General features: G+C 37.6%; 2 protein-coding genes across 3 annotated transcripts in view; one reads left to right on the forward strand and one right to left on the reverse strand.

The window, feature by feature from the left end:
* The window catches only part of adgrd2 (adhesion G protein-coupled receptor D2), a 52,562-nt gene extending 43,051 nt beyond the window's left edge, over positions 1-9,511 (forward strand). Inside the window, exons 21-26 of one of the 2 annotated variants that reach the window (XM_052094619.1) lie at positions 3,541-3,582; positions 3,704-3,757; positions 3,857-4,007; positions 6,263-6,321; positions 6,403-6,433; positions 7,246-9,511. In XM_052094619.1, the coding sequence (XP_051950579.1) occupies positions 3,541-3,582; positions 3,704-3,757; positions 3,857-4,007; positions 6,263-6,321; positions 6,403-6,433; positions 7,246-7,253 (345 nt within the window). In that variant the 3' untranslated portion in view covers positions 7,254-9,511. The remainder of the gene's footprint in view (positions 1-3,540; positions 3,583-3,703; positions 3,758-3,856; positions 4,008-6,262; positions 6,322-6,402; positions 6,434-7,245) is intronic. The other variant, XM_052094618.1, reaches the window with a different exon arrangement.
* Positions 9,512-10,316: 805 nt separating this feature from the next.
* nr5a1a (nuclear receptor subfamily 5, group A, member 1a) lies at positions 10,317-24,927 on the reverse strand. Its single transcript, XM_052094433.1, has 7 exons — positions 24,823-24,927; positions 24,148-24,289; positions 23,033-23,508; positions 21,332-21,490; positions 17,066-17,185; positions 12,096-12,243; positions 10,317-10,573 (listed from the first exon to the last, which is right to left on the reverse strand). The coding sequence occupies exons 1-7, from the start codon at positions 24,922-24,924 to the stop codon at positions 10,317-10,319; spliced, it is 1,404 nt and encodes a 467-aa protein (XP_051950393.1). The 5' UTR covers positions 24,925-24,927.
* Between the last annotated feature and the right edge of the window lie 1,845 nt (positions 24,928-26,772).

A 26,772-nucleotide genomic window follows, 5' to 3' on the forward strand; every position in this document is an offset into this window, starting at 1 on the left:
TTTACTGTGTGTCTGGGAAAGAGATAGAGAGAGTCCGAAACAAATATAGGGAAATGGGGAGAGACACACACACACACATACAAAGAAAAAGGAGGAGATCATGAGTTGGATATGTCACTGAAAGGAAGCTCTTCTGATATAATTAGTTAGTGCAGATCTGTCATAAATGTTTTATGTAGCTGAGATCTCTGAGCTAATTGTAACTCCTATTTAGGAGTTATACAGAACTGTTGTGTTTTTGTCTATATGCAGGGACTAAAAACAAAATGTTTTGAGCAAAACCGTCTCCGTTACTGTTGTAACCTCCATTCCCTGATGGAGGGAACAAGATGTTGTGTCAATGTAGTGACACTAGGGGTCTCTCGAGAGCCTCGGTTACCTCTTATCTTTGAGAAAAGGCCAATGAGAATTGGTGAACAGTATTTGCATGCCCCTCCCCCAGACATACGGTTATAAAAGGAGGGAAGCATGCGTCTGTTCAGACATGTTTTGAGCTGAGGAGCCAAGAGTATGTCCCGGCCATTTCAGCGGCTTAGTACTGTGTTGTTGCAAGAGGGACACAATGTCTCGTTCCCTCCATCAGGGAGTGGACGTTACGACAATAACCGAAACATTCCCCTTCTGTCACTCACTCAACGTCGTGTTGATGTAGTGACACTTGGGGTCCCTATCTAAAAATGCCACACCACTGAACGTGTTACGTGGACTGCTAATGCAGGTGCAAGCAAGCTGCTGCGTGCGAAAAGACTGCACTTAATCTTCCCCAACGCCATTATATAGTTCCCTACATCCCTTAGGGAGGAGCTCTACAAACACAGCGACTGTCGGGCAGAGGGAGCTCTGCCCAAGGGAGACGCGGTCCGCCGACAGGGGAAATACATCACAGGAGATATTGGAATAATCAGAACCTGTGGAGCACCTATTCCAGCGCAGGAAAGTCAGTGCCTGCGGTGGGTCTGCGATCTTCCTCCGCTGAGTTCGGAGCCAGAGGGCTAGGGAGCAAGGACACCCAGGGTCTGTGACTTGTGAACTCAACTGGGGGAGTAGAGCGCACATCTTCACCTCAGGGGAAGGGAAAGGCGCTATGCACAAACGATAAACCCGGCTAGCTGTTCTCACCGTATTACCGAATTCTACATGTTCTGACTGGTCTAAACATGGGACGAGACCGGCTCAACCCGGAGATTGTATGTTGCCCAGCCGGCTGCTCTGCAGATGTCCACTAGAGAGGTGCCATTGGCTAGTGCCCACAAGGACGCCACACTCCTTGGAGCCACTCCTTGGAGCCCCGCAAGGGGGCAGGCACGGCCTGGGTCTGGTAGTCCACGATCCAGTGGGCAAGCCTCTGTTTGGAGACAGCGTTCCCTTTCCGCTGTCCACCAAAGCAGACAAAGAGCTGAATAATAATCAACATATGCTTGCCACAGATCAATGGCAGAAATCCACAGGGGGATGTCCTCGGCGAGCAGACGGAATGCGGGATCTTGAGCTGTGGCAGGGCAAGATGTGTTGAATGGCCTCTGTCTGTTTTGGGGTCCTGCATCTCGACCAGATTCAGCCACAGATGGCGTTCCTGGACCATGCAGGTGGCCATCGCCTGTCCGAGTGTACGCGCCGTGATCTTCGTGGCCTGGAGAGCGAGGTCGGTTGCCAAGCGCAGTTCCTGCAGCACATCAGGATCAGGACTACCCAAGTGCAGATCTTTAGCGCCTTGGCCTGGTGGACTTGCAGGAGGGCCATGGCATGCAGGGTGGAGGCAGCCTGTCCAGCGGCACTGTAGGCCTTGGTCGCCAGAGATGACATCAATTTACAGACTTGGGGGGGAGTGACGGTTTAGTTGTATATCTGGGCCTTCCACATCTCTTTCTGTCCTTGTTAGAGCCAGTTGTCCTTTGTCTTTGAAGACTGTATTGTACTCCTTTGTAAGAAATCGTCTTGGTTACTACCGTAATCTCCGTTCTCTGATGGAGGGAACAAGATGTTGTGTCAATGTAGTGCCACTAGGGGTTGCTCCTGGGAGTCCCAGACATCTCTGATCTTTGAGAAAAGCCCAATAAAAAATTGGTGATTGGAATTAGCATGCAGTATATAAGGAGCTGGTGATGCAAACCACATTCAAGTTTCGCACTGAGGAGCCGAGACAATGTCCTGGCCATTTCAGAGGGTGGTTCAGTGTTGTAGCAGGAGGGACACAACATCTTGTTCCCTCCATCAGGGAATGGAGGTTACGTCAGTAAACGAGACGTTCCCCTTCTGTCACTCACTCGACGTTGTGTTGATGTAGTGACACTAGGGGTCCCTATGGAAAACGCCACAACTACTGAACTGTGTTACGTGGACGGCGGTGCAAGACGGGCAGAACTCTGTGTGCCTCGTAGCCAGCGCACCAGGCCAACACGTAACTACCCCCCATGCACTTGTGGGTGTTAAATGGTCCCTTGCACCTCGGGGACAAGCCGTTTGCTCAAAATATAAGGTCCGGCTGACCGCGGCCTTTTCTCTTTTTCCTCCCCAAGAGGAATGAAATCGTTCAGCTGGGGCCATCCACATCGGGGGGTGTCCCTCCAACGAGGTGGCCACCGTGTAGACCACACCACATCTGGAGGGGGTGGGGGGACTGTAGAGTGGGAATATGACACATGCTCTTACCGAGTCCGGTCGGAAGCACATCGTCTCGGAGGAACCCATTGGGGGGTTACTGCAAACATGGTGACCGGGGACAAAGAGGCCTCTGCCCAAGGAAGATCTGGTTTACCAACGGGGAAACCGTTTGGCGGGAGATAGGTCACACAGGGTTATCAATGGGATAACCAACGCATGTGGAGCACCTTCCCCAATACAGCGCACGTCTTCGCCTCAAGGGAGGGGAAAGGTGCTATATGCAAGCGATACACCCGGCCAGCTGTCCCAAAACATACCTGTTTGAACCTGACAATACATGGGATGAACCCGGAGGTTTTAGAACCTTGCAATGGTGTTGGGTGTTGCCCAGCCCACAGCTCTGCAGATGTCTGCTAAAGAGGCACCATAAGTCAGAGCCCAGTAAGCCGCTACATCCGCATGGGACGGCACATCCTGGGCGTGGTATATCATAGAAATGCCGTCAATGACCCAGTGGGCGATCCTCTGTTTGTAGAGATGTGAGAGTGACCCGGACCGAACTCCAGGCACAGTTCACTGACAGAGAACGCCTGCAGGTCCCCTACCCTCTTGATGGAGGTGAGCGCCATCAGTAGGGCAGTTTTCAAGGAGAGCACCTTTAGCTCAGCTCACTCTAGGGGTTCAAATGGAGCTCCCCGTATGCCCAGAAGGACCACTTTGGTGAATTAAAGGACCAATTTCCTTCCAAAACAGCAAAATCTGTACATTATTCCCAACTTTTGGCCACCTGTGTATATATTTATGTGAGAATGTTTTTTTATTATTATTGTTCCATAAAAGGAACATTTTTTGCAAATTAAAATATAAACAGCATACATTTAAATCACAAGCACAAGTGAGCCTTGGTATACTACTAAACATCTCTCTCTCTCTTTCTAGGGCCTGTACATTTTTTTGGTGTATGCAGTTTACAACAGTGAGGTATGACATCTACATTAATTTCTCTCAAGTTGAACATTACATCTCTAAAATAGAAAAATTACATACTTTCCTTTATAAATGTAAACTGAATATTAAAGCTGAATGTTGTATAATGATGTAGGTGCGGAGCGCTATAAGAAGAATTCAGGAGAAACGGAAAGCCTTGTCGTTTACAGTAAGACCTTTTTAAATGTTTTGTTTCTGCTGAGTTAAAAGTTACCCCTAACTGGCCTGTTTCTATTGGTCTCATTTTTGCTGTCATTTCTTCTTAAAGAACTGCTCTCAACCTGTCAGCTTCTTGCCCTCTCAAAAATCTGCCAGTGGCTCATGGGTTCACAGCCTGCCAACTCAGTCCAGTCGAGAGAGCAGTGAGAGCGGCACTCCCATCACCAGCTCCACAGTCAACTCTCTGGTCTTTAAGAATGGTGTGTGTTTCACTGCATACAGTATGTGTATCTGCCACTACATTTGCGTGTTGTAATGTTTTTTACAGTTGTAACATTTTTTGTGTGAATTATTTACTCAATGCTGTATCTCACAAAAATATCCAGGTTACATTTCACCCCAAAATCAAAAGACAAAAATAAGAAATTATATTTTGTATAAAGAAAATAAAATCTATTTTTAGGACCATTAAGATTTATTTCCATTGTAACATTTACATTTTACTTTTTGTGATCCCTATTAGATTATCTTTTTTATTATTTTTATTTAAGTCAGCATAAATTAAAGGTTGGCCTATATAGCTTTGGTATTATTTTCACATAAATTACCTATATGTAATTTCTCATCTCATCATAATGGTTGACAGTTTATTGGAATTATTGGAAACTATTGGAACATCTTTTGCATTGTGACATTTTCATGGCAACTAAGCACATTTGACTTGAAATTCTCATTATCAAAACGTATCTAGAAATTACACTTATTTGTTATTCACATTATTCTCTATGGTGATACATATTAGACACATTACTGAAATTAATGTAATAAAATAATTATTTTAAATTGTCATAAAAATAATGTAAGATGTATAAAATAAAAAATTATTATATTAATGTTCTTAAAAATACTTTAAGCAAAATTACATTTTTCATTTATTTATTTTGATTTTACATCAGCCCTGAACCGCAAGATGAAAAAAAAATTTGACTGAAATTTCTTTTTTCTTTTTTATTTTATGGAAGCCCTGAAATACAAGATGAAAAAAAATATAGAATTGCACTTAGTTTTTAGTTGTCTTTGTTTCCTCCTGAGCCTATGTTCTACTTTTCTTTTTTTTCTCTCTCTCTCTGAAATTCGTTTTCTCCTGAGAGGCAACATGTGAGAATTAATTTTCTTGCTAACTAAAAATTAGCATGTAGTACCAACCTCAGCCACAAGATGCCACTATCATTAAGCATTAAATCTTATGCTTTTATGGTGACAGAATGTCTGTGGTACTTTATCTGTTGATTTATGGATTTATTTTATAGTATAATACAATAACACGAATGTTTCGCAAATCTAAATTAAGAAATAAAAACATAATATGAGAAGGTCTTCTAATACTTGAAATCTCACAATTAAATGAATATACCTCAGATTACATACAGAGCTGAGCACTTTATAATGAACACTATGGTCCTAATGAAGTGCCCGACGTGATCTTCTGCTGCTGTAGCCCATCTGCCTCAAGGTTCGACGTGTTGTTCATTCTTGGATGCTATTCTGCTCACCACAATTGCACAGAGTGGTTACTGCATCCTTTCTGTCAGCTCGAACCAGTCTGGTCATTCTCCATTGACCTCACACATCAACAAGGCGTTTCCATCTGCAGAACTGCCGCTCGCTGGATGTTTTTGGCACCATTCTGAGTAAAGTCTAGAGACTGTTGTGTGTGAAAATCCCAGGAGATCAGCAGTTACAGAAATACTCAAACCAGCCCATCTGGCATCAACAATCATGCCATGGTCGAAATCACTGAGATCACATTTGTTCCCCATTCTGATGGTTGATGTGAACATTAACTGTAGCTCCTGACCTGTATATGAATTGCACTACTGCCACACGATTGGCTCATTAGATAATCTCATAAATAAATAGGTGTACAGGTGTTCCTAATAAAGTGCTCAGTGAGTGTATGGGTGTGTTCCATTAGAAGTGATCACCCCTATTCCCTTCAAAGACTTTACGATCCACTGTGAGAGCTTTGAAGGGCTAAAAGGTGTGGGGCTCAAAAATAATGGTAATTTTAAGTCATTTTAAGTCATCCTCCAAAAACAGCACAGGTCAGAGAGTAGCTATGTGTTTTAGGTATGTTTGTACAGTGCATAAGTCATTTTTATTGGAAATTCTGTTAGAATCGATATTACAGCTTGACTATCATGATTGTTTTCCCTTCAAAGTGCCCTTTGGAGGGTGAGTTATCCCATTTGGAATGCAGGGTATGTTTCATATGGCATTCAGAGAGAAAACAATTAGGACGTATGCTCAGGAAAGCCACTAAGACACCTGCAAAACAATTTTAACCTATTGCATTTTTTTGTCATCTTGCATTTCAGGGCTTCCGTATGATTTTGTGGTGAAATATGATGCAAACATGTTTTACGCAGGTTTCGTGAGATTCACCCCAAAATGTGAACTTTTTAGTAATTTTTTTTTTTCACAGAATGCAACATTTCTATCATTCTCTCTTTAGAGCGTTATAAAGATGAAAGCACTGTGAGTTTCTCATTAAAACAAGCCAACAAAAGTCAGGTAAGCAGCAAACTGCATAATGGCCAGAGAAAAAGGCATTATTATTTTTCATTACTATTATACCCACCTCTTTTATTTCAGGTGGTTCAGCTTACAGCCTTTAAGCCCTCAGGTAAAGAACTCACTGTTTTAAATGAACCTGTGCATACAACTCTATGCTGACAGCAGTGTCCACACTGAACCTCTAGGGGGTGCGGTAGTTCTTCACACTAGCAGAAGGTCACTTGAATGTGTCAGAGATAATAAATACAAATTAGAATACACTGCAGGTAAATGTAGAACACACCTCAAATGCTCAAATAAAAACAAGATTTGAATGAATGAAAAACTGTGAGCTTAAAATACAGTAAAATAGCACAGCATTTGGTATTTTGCTCACTCTTTACAACCAGGTTTTATTTGTTCACTTTTGTAAATGCGCAAGGTTTCATGAACTAACAACAATATTTAACAGCATTTATTAATCTTGGTTAATATACATTTACAAATACACCATTGTTTATTGTTAATATTAGTTTAGTTTATAATCCATTAATTAATGTTAATTTATAGAACTATTTATGTTAAAATGTATTAAATCATGTTGAAATTAACTTAAACCAGGATTAATAAATGCTGAAAAAATGTTGTTCATTGTTAGTTCAGCATTTCTTTCTTTAAGTTAATACAACTTTATGTTAAATACAACTTTTAATGTTAAAATGTCGTAGTGTGTGTAGAAATGAACAATAACCTATATTAATGAGTGCTGTTTAACTATTGATCATTGTCAGTTCATTTTAACTAATGAAAAACTCATGTTTAGGAATACCATCTTATTGTAAAGTGTTACCGAATTATATAATCAGTGGTGAACAAATTGTTCAGAACCATAAAATTATACTATTAATGAAAAAGTTTTGTCCATATTTCTCTTTACCACAGACTGTTAAAGAGAAGACTACGCTACACAGGCTCAAGCCATATCCTGGGATGAAGACATAACTCCATATGTGGTGCAACACACACACACACACAAAGAGCAGCTTGAGAAAGCTCTGCCTCCCCCACAGATCTCCGGCTCTATCATTCCCAGCGCTGAATCTCTCTAAAACATTAAACAAGTGTTTTAGTAACTGTTCATAAGAATGCACCCAGCAGGACACATAAAGACCTCTCAGTGTCACGTGTTTGATCATTTTAGATGTCTTGATAATGTTGCATATGTTGTGACAGCACAGAAGCTCATAGAACTAAGAATGGAGCATATATTTCACATTGTTAATCATGACCAGACAACAGATTTATGTTGTTAGTGATCGTCAGTGGACTGTGCAAAATAACACTATATCATTTCAAACTGTAAACAACATTACAGTTTATAAAAAATGAAATAAGGTGTTTTTAACAAAGACTTTAGATCTATGCTCGAATGCTCCAAGTGTACTTGTTTGACACTGACTATGTGAACATTGTCTTATCACAACAAGCAAATGACACGTCAAGCCTTTTCGACATTTAATCACATGCAGGATATGAATTATAGATATCTGTAATTAAGTTTTCACTAGCAATGGAATTTCTACTAGTAAAAATTGTAATTCTTGAATTCTTAATTCTATGAAAAGTGATGTCATTACACAAGGAAATACATACTTTTTAGGTAACAATTTTTTTTTTTTTTTTAAATATCAATATTACATTGTTACAAGTGCAAATGCCTCTTTACTGATATAAAAAAATTGGATTACAACTAGTATTTTGAAGTGCATTTTTAGCTAAGGATAATATTTTTGTTTATCACTAGCGGCAATGTTCATTTCAGATATATTTAATGTTATTGTAGCAAGTGAGAAAGCCTTTTATTTTATCTTTAATTACTCTGCAGTTTATTGTTATATTTCTGGATATTTGAAATATCAAATCTAACATAATGAAATAAATGTACAGATATAAAAAATATGCATGTTTGCATCTATTCTAATTCAACTGTTGATATTTGGAATGGATATTTGTGTCAATGTAATTAATAATTTCAAAAATTAGAATTTTCACTATGATGAAGTACACCGTTGATTTGTGTAGTTGCATAGATATCTGTAATTGCATTTTGATCATTGTGAAGTTTTACTATTTAAAATGCAGTTACAGCTATCAATAATTATTTTATTAGAGGAAATTACATTTTTATATCAACAGGTATTTTCATGAGTAATAATGTCATTTTTTGGATGTTAAAAATGACAGTTTTTACTAGTGCAAACGTAATTACAGGTATCAAGAATGAGCATTTTAACTAGTAAAAAATGTAATTGTCAATATATATAATGAATTACCTGCATGTGATATAATGTCGAAACGGCTTGCAATACAAACAAGTGTAATATACAAACACAAAATGTCCATAAATTCTGGAAATTTGCCTTGATAGCTTGTTATGTTTATTTAATGGAATACTTTGTTGTCTGTCATGTGCTATAATCCTACTACACTAAATCATTTTATTCTAATGGGCATTCACTATTGTTATAAAAAACTGCAGTACCACTTTTTTACTCTTTCAATTATAACTAATGTTGGTGTTTATGTGAAAGTGTGTATCTCTGTAGTCATTTATGAATACAAAAATTCACAAGAAAAACTACATGAAATTATGTTAATTTCAAAAAGGTTTCAGACCGTCGGAGCTTACCATAATTTCATTTAGTTTTCTGTGGTTATAGAAAAGTATCTTTTTTTTTTAAATAATACAATGAAATCTATAAATTACAACAACAAAATAAAATGTATAAAAATTATGATCTTAAATGTTTCAAATGGATTTCAAAAGATGCACTCACTTTTCTGAGCTCATACGAGTAACAAAATGTGTAAATGACCTTCCTATAACCTCTTTTTATTGCCGTACTGAAGAAACACTAAAAAAAGAGCCCATTCAAAGTAAGATTGCTTCTAGACTGCCACACACACACACACACACACACACACACACACACACACACACACACACACACACACACACACACACACACACACACACACAGAGTCATCAAGTCATTTTTCATGAACTGCAGCATGTATTTTATTTGGATTATTGTGACCAATTTCTTTTCAGTTAAATGGAAAAACAATAAATGTGTAATCTATGTAAAAATGTGCTTTAACTATCTCAGTTGTTCATCGCTTGTACATGTTGATGATAATTGTTTCAATAAATACATTTACGTTTTGGACAGGCCTTTTTTAAATAGCTACTAAATTAATGGATTTGACAAACAATAAAAAGTACAAAACAGTCATATGACCATTATCAGTACAAAAGCACAAGATAATTAAAGTAAATAACAAAGATACATAAAAATTCCTCTTAAGACTATATAAGATTACACTCAGCAGTTATCATTACCTTCATGGCCCGGAGAATGATAAAAAAGGAAAATGGAAGAAAGGAGTGAAAAATGGTCTATATATATATATATATATATATATATATATAAAACATCTCTGTACCAACCTATGATTGTCATGCTTTGTTTAAATGCTGATAAAAGAGGATAACAATGAAAAATTCTATACATTCAGGTAAGGTATGAAATAATTGACTTTGGAAAAGTGTTCACAGTGTGCACATATGGCTTTAACTCTCAATCTGACACACACACACACACACACACACACACACACACACATGTTGTGTTTCCATGTTTTATGGGGACTTTCCATAGACATAATGGTTTTTATACTGTACAAACTTTATATTCTATCCCCTAAACCTAACCCTACCCCTAAACCTAACCCTCACAGAAAACATTCTGCATTTTTAAATTTTCAAAAAACATAATTTAGTATGATTTATAAGCTGTTTTCCTCATGGGGACCGACAAAATGTCCCCACAAGGTCAAAAATTTCGGGTTTTACTGTCCTTATGGGGACATTTGGTCCCCACAAAGTGATAAATACATGCTCACACATACACACACACACACACACACACACACACACACAAATGCCACTTTCACACTGCAGTAGATCTCTTGGCATGAAGCATCTCTATGAGAAGATTGTTACACGGCACCTCTCCGCACAGGTGTTTGTAGCACAGGTAATCCTCAGCTTGTGCACTGAGCGAGCGGACCTCAGGTAGCCGCAGTATGAGCTGGCTGAACCTGTCCAAACACTGCGGGTACGAGTAGAGTGTGTACTCGAGCAGAGCGCTGTTCACCTGCTCCTGAACGTTCTCCACAAACTGCTGGTTCTCCAAGAGCTTCACATCTAAACAGGAAAGAAACAATTATGTGTTAATATCTGGTTTATTTCAGTGTATTTATGAGCCGTTTCCCGCATGTGCATTTTAATGTGTGTGTGTTAGGCTCCGGCCTGTCTCTGTGCGTGCGTGTGCGCGCTGTGTGTGTGTGTGTTAGGGTGACAATAGCGTGACCCATTAATGGACCACTTTAAAGCATTAGCAGTGCTCATCAGAAGAGCCATTCACACAGTAATTCAAATGTTGAATAATCTTTTCAATGCATTTGAAGGACACAAATTACTCAATAAACCTGCTTTCATTTATCTGAAGAATGAAAAACATTTGACAGAGAAGACGACAATTTATTTCATTTTCAAACGCAGTTTGAAATGTTTTGTTTATTGTGGCTAATGAAACTGTAATTGGAAAATTTTTAGAAAAGGTTTGTTGCTAGGTACAACATGTTATAGTTTCAACAAGAACTGATAAGCACTGTATTCTGGATATTGATGTATTTAATAATTGAATACATTCATCTCCTGAGATCTGATCATGACTGCTGTGTGCATTTTCCTTTTCCCTTTTTGATATGTAACTAATAGCACCTAATAAACATGCAAAAAAAAAAATCCTAAACATGTATGGCAACATATGTGGACAGCGGGACCAAAATAATATCAAGCTATAAAGTTTTTTTTTTTTAATTGTTGATGTTTCCAGTAGTGTTGGTTATTAAGGTTTTTGCAAAAGGCCAGCATCATCCAATCACTGCCAACCATGTTAAAATAAAATGATACATTATAAATTCCGACTCTATGAACTGATTAGCATGTGAATGCATAAGGATGCTACAGGACGCTCCCTTGCTCCCTATTTAGTGAATGACTTAACCTCCAGTGAGCTGTATGTCTGCTCTGTCCCATTGATTCTCAATGTGATAATGCACTGTCAATATGCAGGATTTCTAAAGAAAACATGCGCTACAGTAGACATTAGTGTACATTGTGTTTAGCAGTGTGGCGTTTTGCGATTCATCTTTCAAATTTTAAAAACGGGATACTGGATGAACTTACTTCATTGAAAATAGTTGATATAGGAGATTTTCAAAGTATGCATCTATGGATGCTTTTGAGCTAATATTGCAAACAATCCCTTATGCTGGAAGAAGATGCATATAAAGAAATATGACGAATATGAGGCCAAAGCTACAACACCAGTTTTTTAGATCTATGCAAGTAGATTTATAAGAAGTGTACAAGGGTGAGCAAATGGTTTTCAATACACACACACACCTCGATTTAAAGGAAAGAAGGAAACTTTACCCTCCGTAACAAAGAAGAGAAAATAATATTGTTTTGTTTGTTGAACTGGTGATGGCGCTATAGAGTTTCTCCTCAATACGCAAATCTTGGTCTGGGTGCTATTCATACCCATTCATGTCAGTATGCCAAACTGTCTCATTTTCCTAAGTATGGTTCATAGGGCTGCCACAGACCTTCTGTGCTTGACCCCTAATAATTTAAGTGCATTGTAGAGATCTATACTCACTGGGGTTGAAGAGAATGAGGAACTTCAGACAGGCAATCTCCCTCCTGTCCACCTGGATGAGCTGCAGTCTCCTAGCCAGCTCCTGTCCTCTCTGCACTAGACTATTCAGAGTCAGCCCCGCTTCAGACAACACTGGTGACAGCTCAATCTGCAAAACACAACAACACCTTCATTAGGGTCATGGGCCGCAGATACAATGTATTAAAACATGCAAACTTTAAAACATAGATACATTTCACATGCATTGGATTTCTCATAGAATCACGTTACTATACCTACATTTTTGCTAAATGCTTTTTACATGCCCAGTTGTACCCTGTGGCAGTTTTCTGGTGAAATGAACACTGGAGGCACTAGAACAACAACAACATTTATTCACTTTCACATGAATTACTAGTAACGTTCTTGGGACATTTGTGGATTGCAACCGCTCTGTCCACTTGGGGGACCTGCGAGTATCCGTGGGCCGACCCGCCGTCGAGGGTAGTGAGAGCGGATGAGCGAGGAGGTCGGTTGCGGGCAGTGAAAGGTGCCCTCCATGACCTCATCAGGTCATCATGCACCTCCAGGAAGAAAGGGACCAGGGGTGGGGGGGATTTGAGTGGTGCCTGGTCCCAAGGAACCAATTGTCTAGCCGTGAAGGCTGCGGGAAGGACGGAGGGTTCCAGTCCAACCTCACGCTGATGGCGGCCTGGCCAAGTATGTCGGCCATCTAGGCGTCAGCCTCAGACTGTGTGTGCCGACCCAAAGTTGGCAGTCCAGTCGAGTCTTCTGAGCCGCTCTCACCTTGAGCTTGGACGGAAGTCAACGAGCGTACCAGAGGGCGGGTGGTTTGTGGGGATCTACCTGGTGAAACTGAGCCCGCTGCCATATCCAAATCACCTCCATCGACCAGCTGGGTCGTCATCAATCCCGTTGGAAGATTGAGTGACAGCTGGAGTGGCATTCTTCTTTAAGAAGGAAAGATGCAACCACAACATTGCCATGGTTAAGTTCTCGCAGTGAGAACATGAACCATCCACAAATGCCGCCTCAGTGTGATCGCGGCCCAGACACACAGGGCAGAGTCTATAACTGTCAGGAGCAGAGAGAAATCGACCACATCCAGGAACTACACAGGGGTGGAAGGGCATCTTTACAAAGATGCATCCTGAAAAGGATGTTCAACGCCAGCTGTGTATTGCTCTTTTAGAGAAAATAATCTCTTTTAGGAAATACTCTCTTTTTAGAAGCGCTGTCGAAGTGCCCAGGGGCAAAGCTGCACTGCAGTGCAGAGAAGGAGAAAGCCGCTGATATGCGCCATAGCAGACAGCAGACGCTCTACAGAGGTGAGTGGAACAGTAGTGATCTCAGCTCGCTGATCGTACAACCGCTCGGCTCCTAAGAAGAAATCTGAAGGAACAGATGCACGATTCCCTCCCTTTATACCCGTATGTCCAGGGAAGGGACATGCAAATTCTGTCTGCCAAATTCTCATTGGCCTTTTCTCAAGTTCAGAGGTAACCGAGGCCTTAAAGAAAGTCCCCTAGTGTTGCTTCACACGACACAATGTCGAAGTGAGCGACATACAGGGAACCATAATATCTAAAAAACAATGAGCAAATAATGCTACATTTTCATCCCATGTGTTCAAAAAAACTAAATCATCACTTAGGGATAAATTGTATACACTGTGACTCTTTTATTAATAAAATTCTCGTGGTTAAGAGCATGCAGAAAAAAACACTGTAAAGAACCTTATCTAATATCTGGGAGTGACGTTACACAGTTCTGCAACCACTATGTTTGTGCATTCCTTCTTCTTTATGTCTTTTCCGTCTATAATCTATAATATATTTTTCAAAAGTGTAATAAACCTTCGGCAAACTTCAAGTGTTCAAGTCATTTGTAGGAGATTCTTGGTGTTTCCATCCAGTAGTTTTTATGCAATCCAAAATACGCATGAAAATATGTAGATGGAGTCCCAGTTTTAGAAGCACCATGATATTTTGGCAATTGTGTTTTTCATCTTGCATTTGCTTTTTATGACACAATTGTTTAGGTTTAATTTATGAGTAGGGGTATAGGTTTTGTTGATTTAAAACTCAATAGTGCATTAATTTTTAAAACCTAATCTATTTGGGGGAAACTTTAACAAAATATTTAGCGACTGCCAAGATAGGTGTAAGGAACCATGTAACATGATTTTGCAACTAGATAGGTAAAGTTTGTCAAGACATGCATTTATGTTGACTGGACAAAGCCTTGTCTGAGAGCTTAAACTAGTTTCAAAAATTTGAATTTAGATAAATACAGATATTAGAGTAAAAATACAGCCAGCTTGATACAGTAGATAGTTAGACAGACTGTCACAAAGACAGCCAGATAAACTGTAAGATATACTGTGTGTATATGTAAAGTATATATATACAGAGAGAGAGAGAGAGAGAGAGCAAGCCTTGTGTGGGTTTAACTTTAGATTATTTGACAGTTAGAGTTTGAATTAACAGGCATTTCATTGGCCCATTTGAACATTCCATATATGTTTATCCACCTTTTTCCTGACTTCTCCATGGGTGGTGCCATTACGACGGGAGACTTCCTCTAGGATGCTCCGCACTTCAGATTATTTGTTGTTATCAGCTAGACTAACATAACTGGTGATGGCGAGCAGCAGAGGATGAGGAATATGTGGTGTTAGAGGGTGTTATAACAACTACAGGTGGCTGAAATACTGCTTACAAAAAATCTAAACTTGCTGCTCGTTATTTTCACATGCAAATGAGATTTTCACCAAAAATGTTTGCCAGAAGTTTGCAGCTCTTCACCGGCAGTGTTGGGTAACCTTATTTTTAAAAGTAACTTGTTAAAAGTAACATTATATTGTGTTACTCCTTAAAAAAGTAACTTAATTAAAATAAATTATTTAGGGATAATAAAGTGTTAGGTTACTTTTGAGTAACTTTTGTGTTACTTTTTCTCACAGCCACTTTCTCTTCTGGTATGCTATGCATTCCATACAAATAAGCCATGCATTGCATGCAAGAGACATTACTGTTCATGCTAGCTACTGTACAATACTCTTTAAACAAACAGATATTTAGAAATTAGGTCTTTACGTCATCTTTATAATAAAGAATAAATAACATGAATATGCATGATTTGTTTGTCCATCAACATGGCAGCCAGTATTAATAATGAAGAATAACCACTGTCTTACATAAAGCAGCAAAGCCCAACACTTGAACCTGCATCATATATGCCATCATATGCTGTACCCATTAACAATGCCAGAGTCAACTTAAGATGTTTTTCAAAAGTCAGGATGAAATTCAGTGGGGAATACCAGCCTAACATATTCAAGGAATAAGCCTGATGAATAAATTAATATTTTTCACTTATGTTATCTCAGTGCACGCTTGTTTTGAGTTGATCCATGGTGCGTACAGACTGTAAATACAACTTGAATATAATAGCTTTTAATGCTTTAAATGCCATGAAAACGGGTTGTTTCATTAATCAAACTAAAAGACTATTATATTAAAAATATTTTGAATATTTTAAGATATTAAGACATTTTCTCTGCGAACACAGTCGATGTGGAAAATTGCTCGCAGCCACTGATCCAGAGTCAGCTTTTCTCATCCCATTCTCCCAGGTACAGGGAGCTGTAACACAGAGCGGTTCGGCTGCATAAGTAAGTGAACTGAGCATTTACTCTTTATATTAACATATGTATTATTCGTCATACGATGGCCTCATGCCAGCACATCTCTCGTGCGTGCGCCTCACGCCCCTCGCTATGCACATGCCAAAATGCTGTCTGTTCACACTCCAGTGGTCAATCACACATTCCGTAGAGCAAAAGGCATTTACACTTAACGTGGATGTTTACATGAATTTATACAGTTAATCAGCCCGAAAAAGCTGCGATAGGTACCAGTGCGAGGGCATGGAGTAAATGCGTAAATACTGCTCATGACATGTGGGACAAAGCACACTGATATATTGCTGCACTGATTTAAAAATGTAAACTTAAAAATGTATGTTATAAGAGCCGAGTAAAAAGTAACCATTTTTAAACCTATTCTAAAAGTAAAACTTTTTCCAAAAAGTTACTCAAGTAAATGTAACGGAGTACTACCCAACTCTGCTCCGCTGTGTATAAGAGTTCAAGTTTGGAATACTCTGACCTGCGAATCCGTATGACGAGAGGACGCGTGACCAACAGAAGATCTTAACCTCACACGCTGACCTCTTGGCTCGATACAAAGAATAAATATTTCAAAGCTGTTTTTTAGTTCCAGGAACGTGAGTAGACAGTATATATTTTTTATTTGATATGTGTGATGTATTATTTACTATGCGTTGTATGAAAAAAATGTGCATGCTCAAAGTCTAGTTTTTGATCATCCACTGTGCAAAAACTAAACCCGATCAGTTAGAAAAGATATAGCCACACTATTTCAGAACAGCCTGAAGGTCTGTGCCAAATTTGCTGGATGTATCTTGAAAGCTCTAAGATTTGGTCTCAGTTTTGGGATTTTTAAAAAACCCTGAGCAAAGTTTGAGGAATATCTACATGCAGTACTGTACAAAAGTCTTCAAATATAATGCCATAAATAGTTTAATTTATCGATTAACATCATACAATGTACAGTAAACATAAAATCTCTAATCAATATTTGGTGTGACCACCTTTGCCTTTAATACAGCTCCAATTCACCTAGGTACACATGGACACTGTTTTTCTTGGTTGTTGGCAGATATGATGTTACGAGCTTCTTATCTATTTAGGGGCTTTTGTCTCTTTATATAATCTCAGACTGACCCGATGTTCAGTGGGGGGGGGGGTCTCTGTGGGGGCAATGACATCTGTTACAGGGCTCCCAGTTCTTCTATTCTAATTTTTTTCTGTTTGCAAGTCTAACATTTATATTGCCTATTAACACACTAAAGCTGAAGATATAAATAACCATCTTAAAACTCACCTCCTGTCCTGTGATGAGCAGCAGACTGTTCTCTCTCCCATGATGCACCTGTCTGCAAATATGATCAAGAAGCAGAAGTTCACTCCAGCAGTTATGCAGCAGCTGCATCTGATCTCCCACCTAAACCATGACAAATACAGCCTTATGATATGGTAATTACATTGTCATTTCATTATACTTGTAATTGTAAATGTATTAAGTATTGACACATGATTAGACCATTTTCAATAGAACTTCCAAATTCTAGCCTTTCTATTTGAATTTACACACACACACACACACACACACACACACACACACACACACATATATATAATATATATATATTAATTGAAGCTCCACTACAGGCTTCAACATATTGAATTGTGATGCTTATGTGGGTGAAGTTCTACTCAAATTATCCAAAATGGCACCCTTCAAATACACAAGACAGACTGTGTGACCTTTAACCCTAAAATTCAAACCTCTGAAGAAATACATACCTAGCACACAGTTAAACAGTGGATGAGATACATTGTGAAGAGCAGTCGCTGTGCTCACATTGAATGTGATATATTTATGACGCCAGATGACCTCTTGCACCTTTTCACCTCTCTCTGTTTGTCCTTCATCAGTCTCTCCATCTCTGTAATCTAACCACATCTTCCTCCCCCTCTAATCCTCTTTCCTTTTGGTGATCATCTACTGTGTTGTGAAGGCCATGTTGTGTCAGTATTCTGATGCACAGTAAAGTTCTAATAGAACTGTAGTGATACATATATCAATCCCAGCACAGACACAATTCCTTAAACCATATATCTGCCCCTATGCCCAGTCTAATCCACCACCTCAAGCCCCAGTAACATGACAGCTTGACCTCACTTGTTTAGATAGAGTTTGTGGATACAAAGCCACACTTTAAATTATCATTATAACAATCACTGTTGACACCTTATCACCAAACAAACAGCCAGATTGTACACCAGTGTCAGAAATTAACCAGGACTTGAGGCAAGCATGCCACAGAAAGTGATACAAAAGCCCCTGATATTTAAAATGTGGCAAAATACCTCTTGTGGTTAATTTTCAGTTATCTAGCATGCTATATAGTTCAGAATATTTTATGATAGTAATCTAGTCTAATCTATCGAGAAGGGTCTGTCTGCATCCTGCAAGACTACAACAAGGCAAGCCCACTACAAGTTACGTCCCTCCAAATAACCAGCAAAATCCTGAAGTCTTGGAACAGTTGGATTCCACATTCATACACTATGTTTGTTGTGTATATTTGGAGTCACCTTCACCTATCCGTAACTCTAAACCTAACGATAACCACAAATTAAAAAAATTGAAAGTTTGTAAAATCTTTAAATATACCGCAAATTAAAAGTTATTTTGAATACAAACATATTGTTGTATAACTAAGAAGAGGAGAAGAAGCTAGCTGTATGTTAAGCTAATAGGCTAACCGATTAGCGTGTGAGCTAACTGGATAAACAGAACAGAGAAATTGTTATTTTACCATTTATATACAATATTTTTTTTTTTTATTGAAACAGACACTGTACAACACCTTCAGGAATACCGCCAAGAGCACTTCCACTTTCAATTTCACATTAAATAAGTAAGTTCAAGTGTACCATTTATATCTTCTGTTTAATAATGTGATATGCGACATATAATTTAAAAGTTATTCTTTGTCATATTTTAAGAGTTAAGAGAATATGAATCAAACAGCGATTGAATAGGATTTAAAACATTTTGGTAGCCAATAGAATCGCTTTATGGTTCAAAGGGGGTGTGACGTGTAGTGGGCGTGTCATGAAGTGGGCGTTCCTTGTAGACTTGTGGAACGCAGACAGACAAACTTTAATCTGTGGGTTAAGTGACCTGTTTCTCTCAGCTAAATTATAATTAAAATATATTATAATATTATAATGCTCTATCGAGATTTAAATCAACAAAACCTGCCTACCCTAAACCTTAAACCTAAACCTAATCGATAAGTGTCATAAGCAAATGTGAGATGAAAAATAGATGAGATTTTTTAAGGTAAATTCTCTATCAAGTTTTAATCAACAAAACATACCTCCCTAAACTAAACCTTAATCCTGACCAATATTGTTATAAAAAGCAAATGTGAGATGAAAAATCAACTGCAGAAGCAACTGGCAAATGTAGTTAGTTATGTAATGCAAACCTTCAAATTTATCACCTTATATGTCATGCACTAAATTCAACTGTTTAAATGTAATAATTTAGCATTCTATGAGAAACAGGCTGAAAAGTAAGTGTTTATGAACTGATAATCTGCCCCTTTACTCGTAATTTGTGTGAAAGTGAATAAAAGTCATTGTTGTTGTAGTGTAGAGTTTATTTCACCTGGAAATTGCCACGAAACATACAATGAGCCATAAAAAAGTAATTTTGTGAAAATGTACTGTGGTATAGTAACTTGAGTCTATAAGTCAAGTTGATCAATTCCAAAGGACAAATATTGCCCCTAAATAAAAAAAAATACTGACACTGATTCAGTGATATTTTCTGCATTGAATGATACCTTTCAGTGGCTGAAAACAATGCAGAAGAACTTAGACAAGAGGGAGAGCTGGGATTCCAGAGCTATCTGCTGCATGGAATGTAATTAAGTGCTTCTGAAAGCTTTGTGTCTGCAGGAGTCAATCCCTGGAATGCATATTCAAACTCTGAAACATTTTACACCCCGACTTGTGGATCCTAACACTAGTTGCCATGACTACAAAATGGAATGGATTGTGCAGAAAACATGTAACATTCATGCAGGTGTGTATATGCAAAAACAAAGATTGCAATTTTAAATTCTTTGCTGTCATTCTAGCATACCATTATTTAAAGTGAGACCAAATATTCTATTCAATATCTGTTAAGGCAGATTATTAAAGTTCACCCAAAAATGAAAACTCTGTCATCATCTACTCACCCACATGTTTTTCCAAACCAGTATGGCTTTCTTTCCTACATGGAACACAAAAGGAGATGTTAGGCAGAATTTCAAGCTCAGTCACCATTCACTTTCATTGCATCGTTTTACCATACAATGACATTGAATGGTGACTGGGGTTGACATTCTGCTTAAAATCTCCATTTGTGCTCTACAGAAAAAGAGAGTAATACGGGTCTGGAACAGCTTGAGGATGAGTAAATGATGACAGAATTTTCATTTTTAGCAAACTATTCCTTTAACAATGAAGTTTGTGTCAGATTCTACTTGTGTCAACTTGTTTATCTTAAAATAATTATGTATCTTAATATGTTGTAATCTGCAACAATAGCAACTGTGTCTAAATTATAGATTCCAAATTACGTCCGATGCCTCTTTTTATCTCTATCACATATTTTGCACTGCAAGATTGCACAATAGACAATTATTTCTTATAGAACCCGACAAAGAACAAATACAGGCAGAAAAAGATAAATCAACCAATAAGGTTTCCCAAATATATCTTTTTTATATAACAGTGAAGCTAAATGATTGACGAAGACATTTTGACTTTGACACAGATATCAGCAACACTACCAATAAAATATAAACAAACCCAAATGTAATCTTATTTTAAATGCTGCCAAACAAAACATTCAACAACCACACAATATTTGAATGTCTTGGTGCCCCTAACAGTTATCGTTCAGTAAGACGTATGATCAGGCGACAAAACAGCAGACTTTCTCCAAAATAGTTATGCTGTACACTGATTAGACAAGACACTTAGACATTTAACCTACACGATCATGAAACATTTTTCATATATTTTGATGATCTGATTTACTGAGCTATTTAAATGAAAACGTACCATAGACTTCTACTACTTAATATATATAATTATTTATTATTATTTTATTATATAAAGCTAATTATAATTGGTAACACTTTACAAGTTGCATTTGTTAACTTTAGATAATGTATTAGGTATCATGAACAAACAAATAACAATATATTTTTACAGCATTTATTAATCTTTGTTAAAGTTCGTTAATAAAAATACAATTGTTCATTGTTAGTTCATGTTAAGTAATGTAAACAAATGGAACCTTATTGTAAAGTGTTACCGAAATAATTACTACAGACTAACCCTACCCTAAAAACTTTTTTTTGAATAAAAAGACGTTATTTATGAATCGTTTTTCCGATGAAGAACATCCCCGGACGTCCAGATTTATCACATTTCTGGGGACAAATTTGTTCCCAAAGTACAGCTAAGTAAACCTACACACATTCAGTTATTTTGTCTCATCTCTGTAAAGCTGTACCTTTAGCTCCTTGAAGAAGACACAACTTCTTGCCCACTCGACAACTGAGAATAGTGTCTGATCTGCCATGAAACACAACAGGCTGAAGGGCCGTGGTTTATCCAGTTTACCCCTGCCGCTTTGCTCCTGGTGAAGGATAGCGCAGATTTTCCCTCTTACCTGGAAACACAAAACAATGTTAATTTCACATTAACATTTATTTATAGTAGTGCTAAATGACTTTAACTCATTAAAATCCAAGAATGACCCTCTCTTTAGTTTACATTTGAAGCTTCTACATTTTAAAGTGAAAATGAGGAGCTGTTACCTACCCAATCTGACCCTTAACCTCGTGCGACCCCGCGTCCACATGCGTGGACGTTGTATTTTGGCTGCGCTTTACACAATGCATAATTTAAACTAATTTAAACCGAATGAATACTTTTCACAAGACTCTAAGCAAAAACTTCTGGCGCACCGAGTCACTTGACACAAAAGCACGGCATCTGTGTCTGTGAAGCACTTCTAAGGGTGCAGAGCCAACAAAAGTGCATCTGGTAAGAAATCTCTTTAAGATTTTTAATTGAAACATGTTTGGGTATAAAGATTAGCATCTCTATTTTCGTTTGATATGCCTCTTTAAAAAAAATCTTGAATTTCTCGCACACAGCACGCTGATAAACATTATGTCCACATTTGTGGATTTTGGGACATTATTCCCCTTATTTTGAATAACTTTCAACATTAACAACTGTGGGTCATTTTGCTTCATTTTAATATACATTTGTTATATTTATTTTATTATCACTGTACAATACAGTTCAATTCATTAACATTAGCATAAGTATTCCTATATTTACGGTGCATTTTCACACTGAGAATAAATGTGTTAATCCAAAAGCTGAAAAAGTTTGCTTTCAGAGGCTTTATGTGGAGTTAGGTCGAAAATAATGTGTATTTCAACCGGTTTGGAGACCAGTGCCGAAAGACAGCACACTGGAGGTTAAGTCATTCACTAAATAGGGAGCAAGGGCTATATCTCAAGTGCATTTACTCCTAAAATCTGACCAAAAGTTCAGTTTCAGGCTGCTGATGATGTTTGGACCACTCAACATGTTTGGTACACATGGGACAATGGACATCAGTACATAGATTCAGGATTTATAATGTATAATTTTATATGAACATGGTTGGCAGTGATTGGATGATGCTGGCCATTACTTTAGATTTATTTATGCTACTTTTTTATGTAATCTCTCAAAAACATGAATAACCAGCACTCCTGGAAACATATTTAACAATTTGATAAATAAATCTGAATTTCTATATCTTGGTATTATGTAAAGTTTCCCAACTTAGTCCCCCTGTCCACATATGTGGACATACATCTTTAGGAAAACTATTTGCTCCAGATTTTTTTGCTCCTAGTTACAAATAAAAAATGGAAATGGAAAATGCACACAGCAGTCACACTCAGGTCTCAGGAGGTTAAAAATGACCAACATTGGTGTGAAAAAAAAAAACAAATAATCTCAAATAAAACCAAATGTGACACATTTTAGGTTACATGAAAAAAATTTAACAGTGTATTTATTAACTTAACATTAATGGTCAATCCATATGGATTTTACAAAGACAGATTCCTACATTTTTTTCCCCCCAATCTTGAATATTTAGAGACATACTTCATTCATTAATATCTCCAGATCATTTGACCCCTACCTGCTCCTCATCTGGATCGCAGCTGACCAGCTCTAGTACCAGAGGGGGCAAACCTGGGCTGCTGTGTGGAGAGGCGGGCAAGCAGCCATCAGGAAACGGGTACCCTAGTGAAGAGTCTGGGGAACTGGAGTATGCATCTGGGTATTCTGCCTTAATGGATCTATTAGGCAGGGATGGAGCAGTGTACTGGTACTGAGCTGGAAATGACCCATAGCTCTGCAGGGCTACACCCAGGGCTGGCGGGCAGAGAGGAGGGCAGTCGTACTCTGGAGAAGACAGTGATGGGGGATGGAGACAGGGGATTGACCCAGGAAGAGTGTACTCAGTGTGGGTAGTAGACAACAGGGTTGGGTTGGGCTCTATTTTAAAGCCACTGGCTCTGATTAAAGCTCTTTTCTGTTGTTTAAGGGCACGATCACGCTTGTACATAGGGCCAAACTTATTTCTCCCCCCCCTCATTCGATCTGCGCGGACAGCTGGGGAGAAAGAGACATGCTGAATATTAGGCTACATCTTATCCTCAATAAGACAAAACAATGTAGGCTACTTTTTACAAATGTAACACAGTTAGCAATGTAGGATGAGTAAGGATATTTTAAGAGCTCTCTAAATTTAAAGCCAAATAAAGCAAGGAATGCTTGGCAAGGGTTTGCTAAGTAAGTCAGGGGGAAAAAGGCAAACGGATATTTCTCTTCATTTGGACATTTTCCACACTGGTTTTTGTGAACTCTCAAACTAGGGCCTACATGAATCCGCGAGCCTTATCAGCGCGTGAGGAATGTGTCACAGGCGTGCACGGAAGCAGGTGCTTCTCTGCATGCGGCCTGGGAATTGCGCACATGGAGTGCAAAATAAGACAGGCTGACCGGAAGAATCTACTATATCGACCGAATAAGACTGCAGGGTCATGAAACCATAAAACGTGTTTTCTGAGACATACACTGATTTTTTTTTTTTATTAAATTTTTTTTTTTTTGACATCGTTCCTCTTTCGGGCTTTAAATCAATGAATGAATGTCATAAAATGTGATGACACATTTTTAAAAATAATTTTAAATAGGATCATGAAATAGGCCATAAAAAGCTATTTCTTTCTGATGAGTAGCAATGCTTACCCTCGAGTCTCATGCCGACACTGAGGCACTTCTGAAAGCGGCAGAAAGGACATCTCTTCCTCTGGGTTTTATCAATGCCACAGTCTTGGTTCTGTGTGCACGTGTATCTCTTGTTATTCTGAACAGTTCTTTTGAAAAACCCCTGTATCATAATAATACAGTAAGCATTATATTCTGTCATTATTCTGCCGGATATTCACAAAAACAACAACACAGAACACAATCAAGACTTTCATGGTGGCTCTTAAATGATGGGACATCTTAGAAATAAGATTAGACTCTATTGCAATGAACCCAATGTGAATAACTTGCTTTAGCAGGCACATGTAGTCTAGCAGCACACATGGAAATCTAAAATAGTATATTTACCTATACACCCCAAAATGATTGGTAACACCTAACAAACATTATTACACTATAATACATAAGAGATCATTCATTAATGCACATTCAAACAATTAAAAATGTCAAACTTGTTCATATGTAACTGATTAAATATGTGATATAGTGTGTATATTCACATTTGAATGTGCATAAACTACTCTTTAACATTGTAAACAACATTACGAAATAAATAAAAAGTAAAACGTTACTGAAATATTTATAATGGGTTAAAAATGCAACACTTGGGAAATTTCTATGAAATTTTGTATGTAAATAGAAATTGTAGTGTACCTTACAACTTTCACAGGTAAGAATGCCGTAATGATATCCGGACACTTTATCTCCACATACAGGACAAAGCTCCTCAAACTCTTCATCTGGTGTGAAGTCCATCACCCTGACTGATGCGTCTGCAACTGGAAGCATTAAATAACAGAAGCATTTGAAATATTTTGTGTTATACACTTAACACTTAGCTATTACTGAATAATAAAAATTAAATAATGTGTAAGAAAGAAAGAAAAAAAAGATAGCCAATCACATGGTAATTTGATGATGTCCTCTAGAATTTTGTCTGTTCTTCATTCACAAGTTACTTTTGTGCATTTATGTCTCCAAATATGAGTTGTAAAATGTTTAAATCGTATCAATTCGACAAAATAACTTAACCACATAGGCTAATATAAAAAAAATGCATACGAAAAACACCTCAGCTTTTCGAAGAGTAACTTCTTGAAATGATGCTTAAAATGAAATAACGGTACAGAGATCTTGAGCGCCCGATCAATGCATCTGTTCACCTACTTATGCTTTATCTACGACGAGGAACTGATCGATTGAATTATATTGGGTCTTGTCATGCCTCCAAATGTGGACCTGTCCACCCACTCACTCACGCCCACTCCACGAGACACACACAGACGCGTGCGCGCGCACATTCTCTCTTTACTAATGGAGTTATCGTACTAACTCTAGGCATTTTAGGCTGAGAGGAAAAGTATTCACAGTAGCCTAAACCCATTTTAAAATGATCTAGAACAATGTACAGGGGAATAAATGAATATTTACAGTGATCTAAATCTAAACACACTATAGTGTAAAAATAATTTAATTTATTGAATTGATCGTTTATATTCGTTGCAGGATAACTATTGAAAAAGCCCTTGAAAAATATACGTAAGCGCATTTTTTATTTTATTATTATTATTGACATTTTACTAGAATTACTGGAATTATTAGGCCTACTACCTATATGCTATTTAGAAATGTTTCACAGATATTGAAATAAACTTATTTGAATGACAGTGTTAGTTTGTGTTTTTATATTCTATTATAACACCACGCTCAAATTTATATTATGTTTACTTACATAATGTATTCATAAAAAAATTAATTTGAAGTCAGCAATTAAATTAGTTAATTAAACTAAGCCTTTGACCTTGAAAACAATTCAATGGCAGTATGCACTTATACATTTTAATGATGCATTGATATATTTTGAGGTGGATTGTGCTGTTTGAAGCTATTTTATATTCGAGATTAGAACCTTAAAAAACACTCGCATTTTTTACATATTTACTATAATGACATTAATTGCGTCTTATGTGCATTCTTTCTAGTTTTTTTTATTTTTTTACTGTAAATATTTTTTTATTATAGCCTAATGATTATTCATAGAAAATATGTGTGCTCCACAGGGGAGAACTGAAACTTAAAATGTTTGACGGGTTCTGAATTAATTATTTTCATTCAAATGTAATCGAAGTTCTTACCCATCATCTGTGCGTCCAGCATTTGAATGAAATGAGCGTCTATAGCCTATCATTCAGCTCCAGTAATCTCAAACGGGCAGTTTCAGTCCTTTAGTAACTTCAGGAGCGAATCCACTAACAGGTTTGATGTCTTCCTCTGCACTGAATCTCTGATTGGAGAGGTGTTCATTGGATAGCGCGCTCATGTGACAACCTGCATGAAGACGATGCGCTCGCGCAGCATTTCATGATCTGTAAAAAAAAAAAATAAATAAATAAAAAAAAAATAAAAAAAACCTTATTCATGTCTTATAATAGATATAATCTCTAAATGACCATTATAATGTTGCATTATAATAGTTATCTTATTATTATTATCATCATCAAATTATATACTTATTTTCATATTTGGATGCATGAAAGCCGGTCCTCTTTAAAAAGAAAATTAGATAATCTAATGTTTTCTGTCAGAGCTACTATAAAAAAGTGG

This window comes from Xyrauchen texanus, chromosome 27 (genome assembly GCF_025860055.1).
Source record: "Xyrauchen texanus isolate HMW12.3.18 chromosome 27, RBS_HiC_50CHRs, whole genome shotgun sequence".
Classification (NCBI taxonomy): domain Eukaryota; kingdom Metazoa; phylum Chordata; class Actinopteri; order Cypriniformes; family Catostomidae; genus Xyrauchen; species Xyrauchen texanus.

Coding starts and splice junctions, on each gene's coding strand:
- nr5a1a (XM_052094433.1), bottom strand. CDS start 24,924: ATGGACTTCACACCAGATGAAGAGTTTGAGGAGCTTTGTCCTGTATGT. Junction 24,290..24,822: donor TTACCTGTGAAAGTTGTAAG/GTACACTACAAT, acceptor ATTATGATACAG/GGGTTTTTCAAAAGAACTGT. Junction 21,491..23,032: donor GCGATCCAGATGAGGAGCAG/GTAGGGGTCAAA, acceptor TTGTGTTTCCAG/GTAAGAGGGAAAATCTGCGC.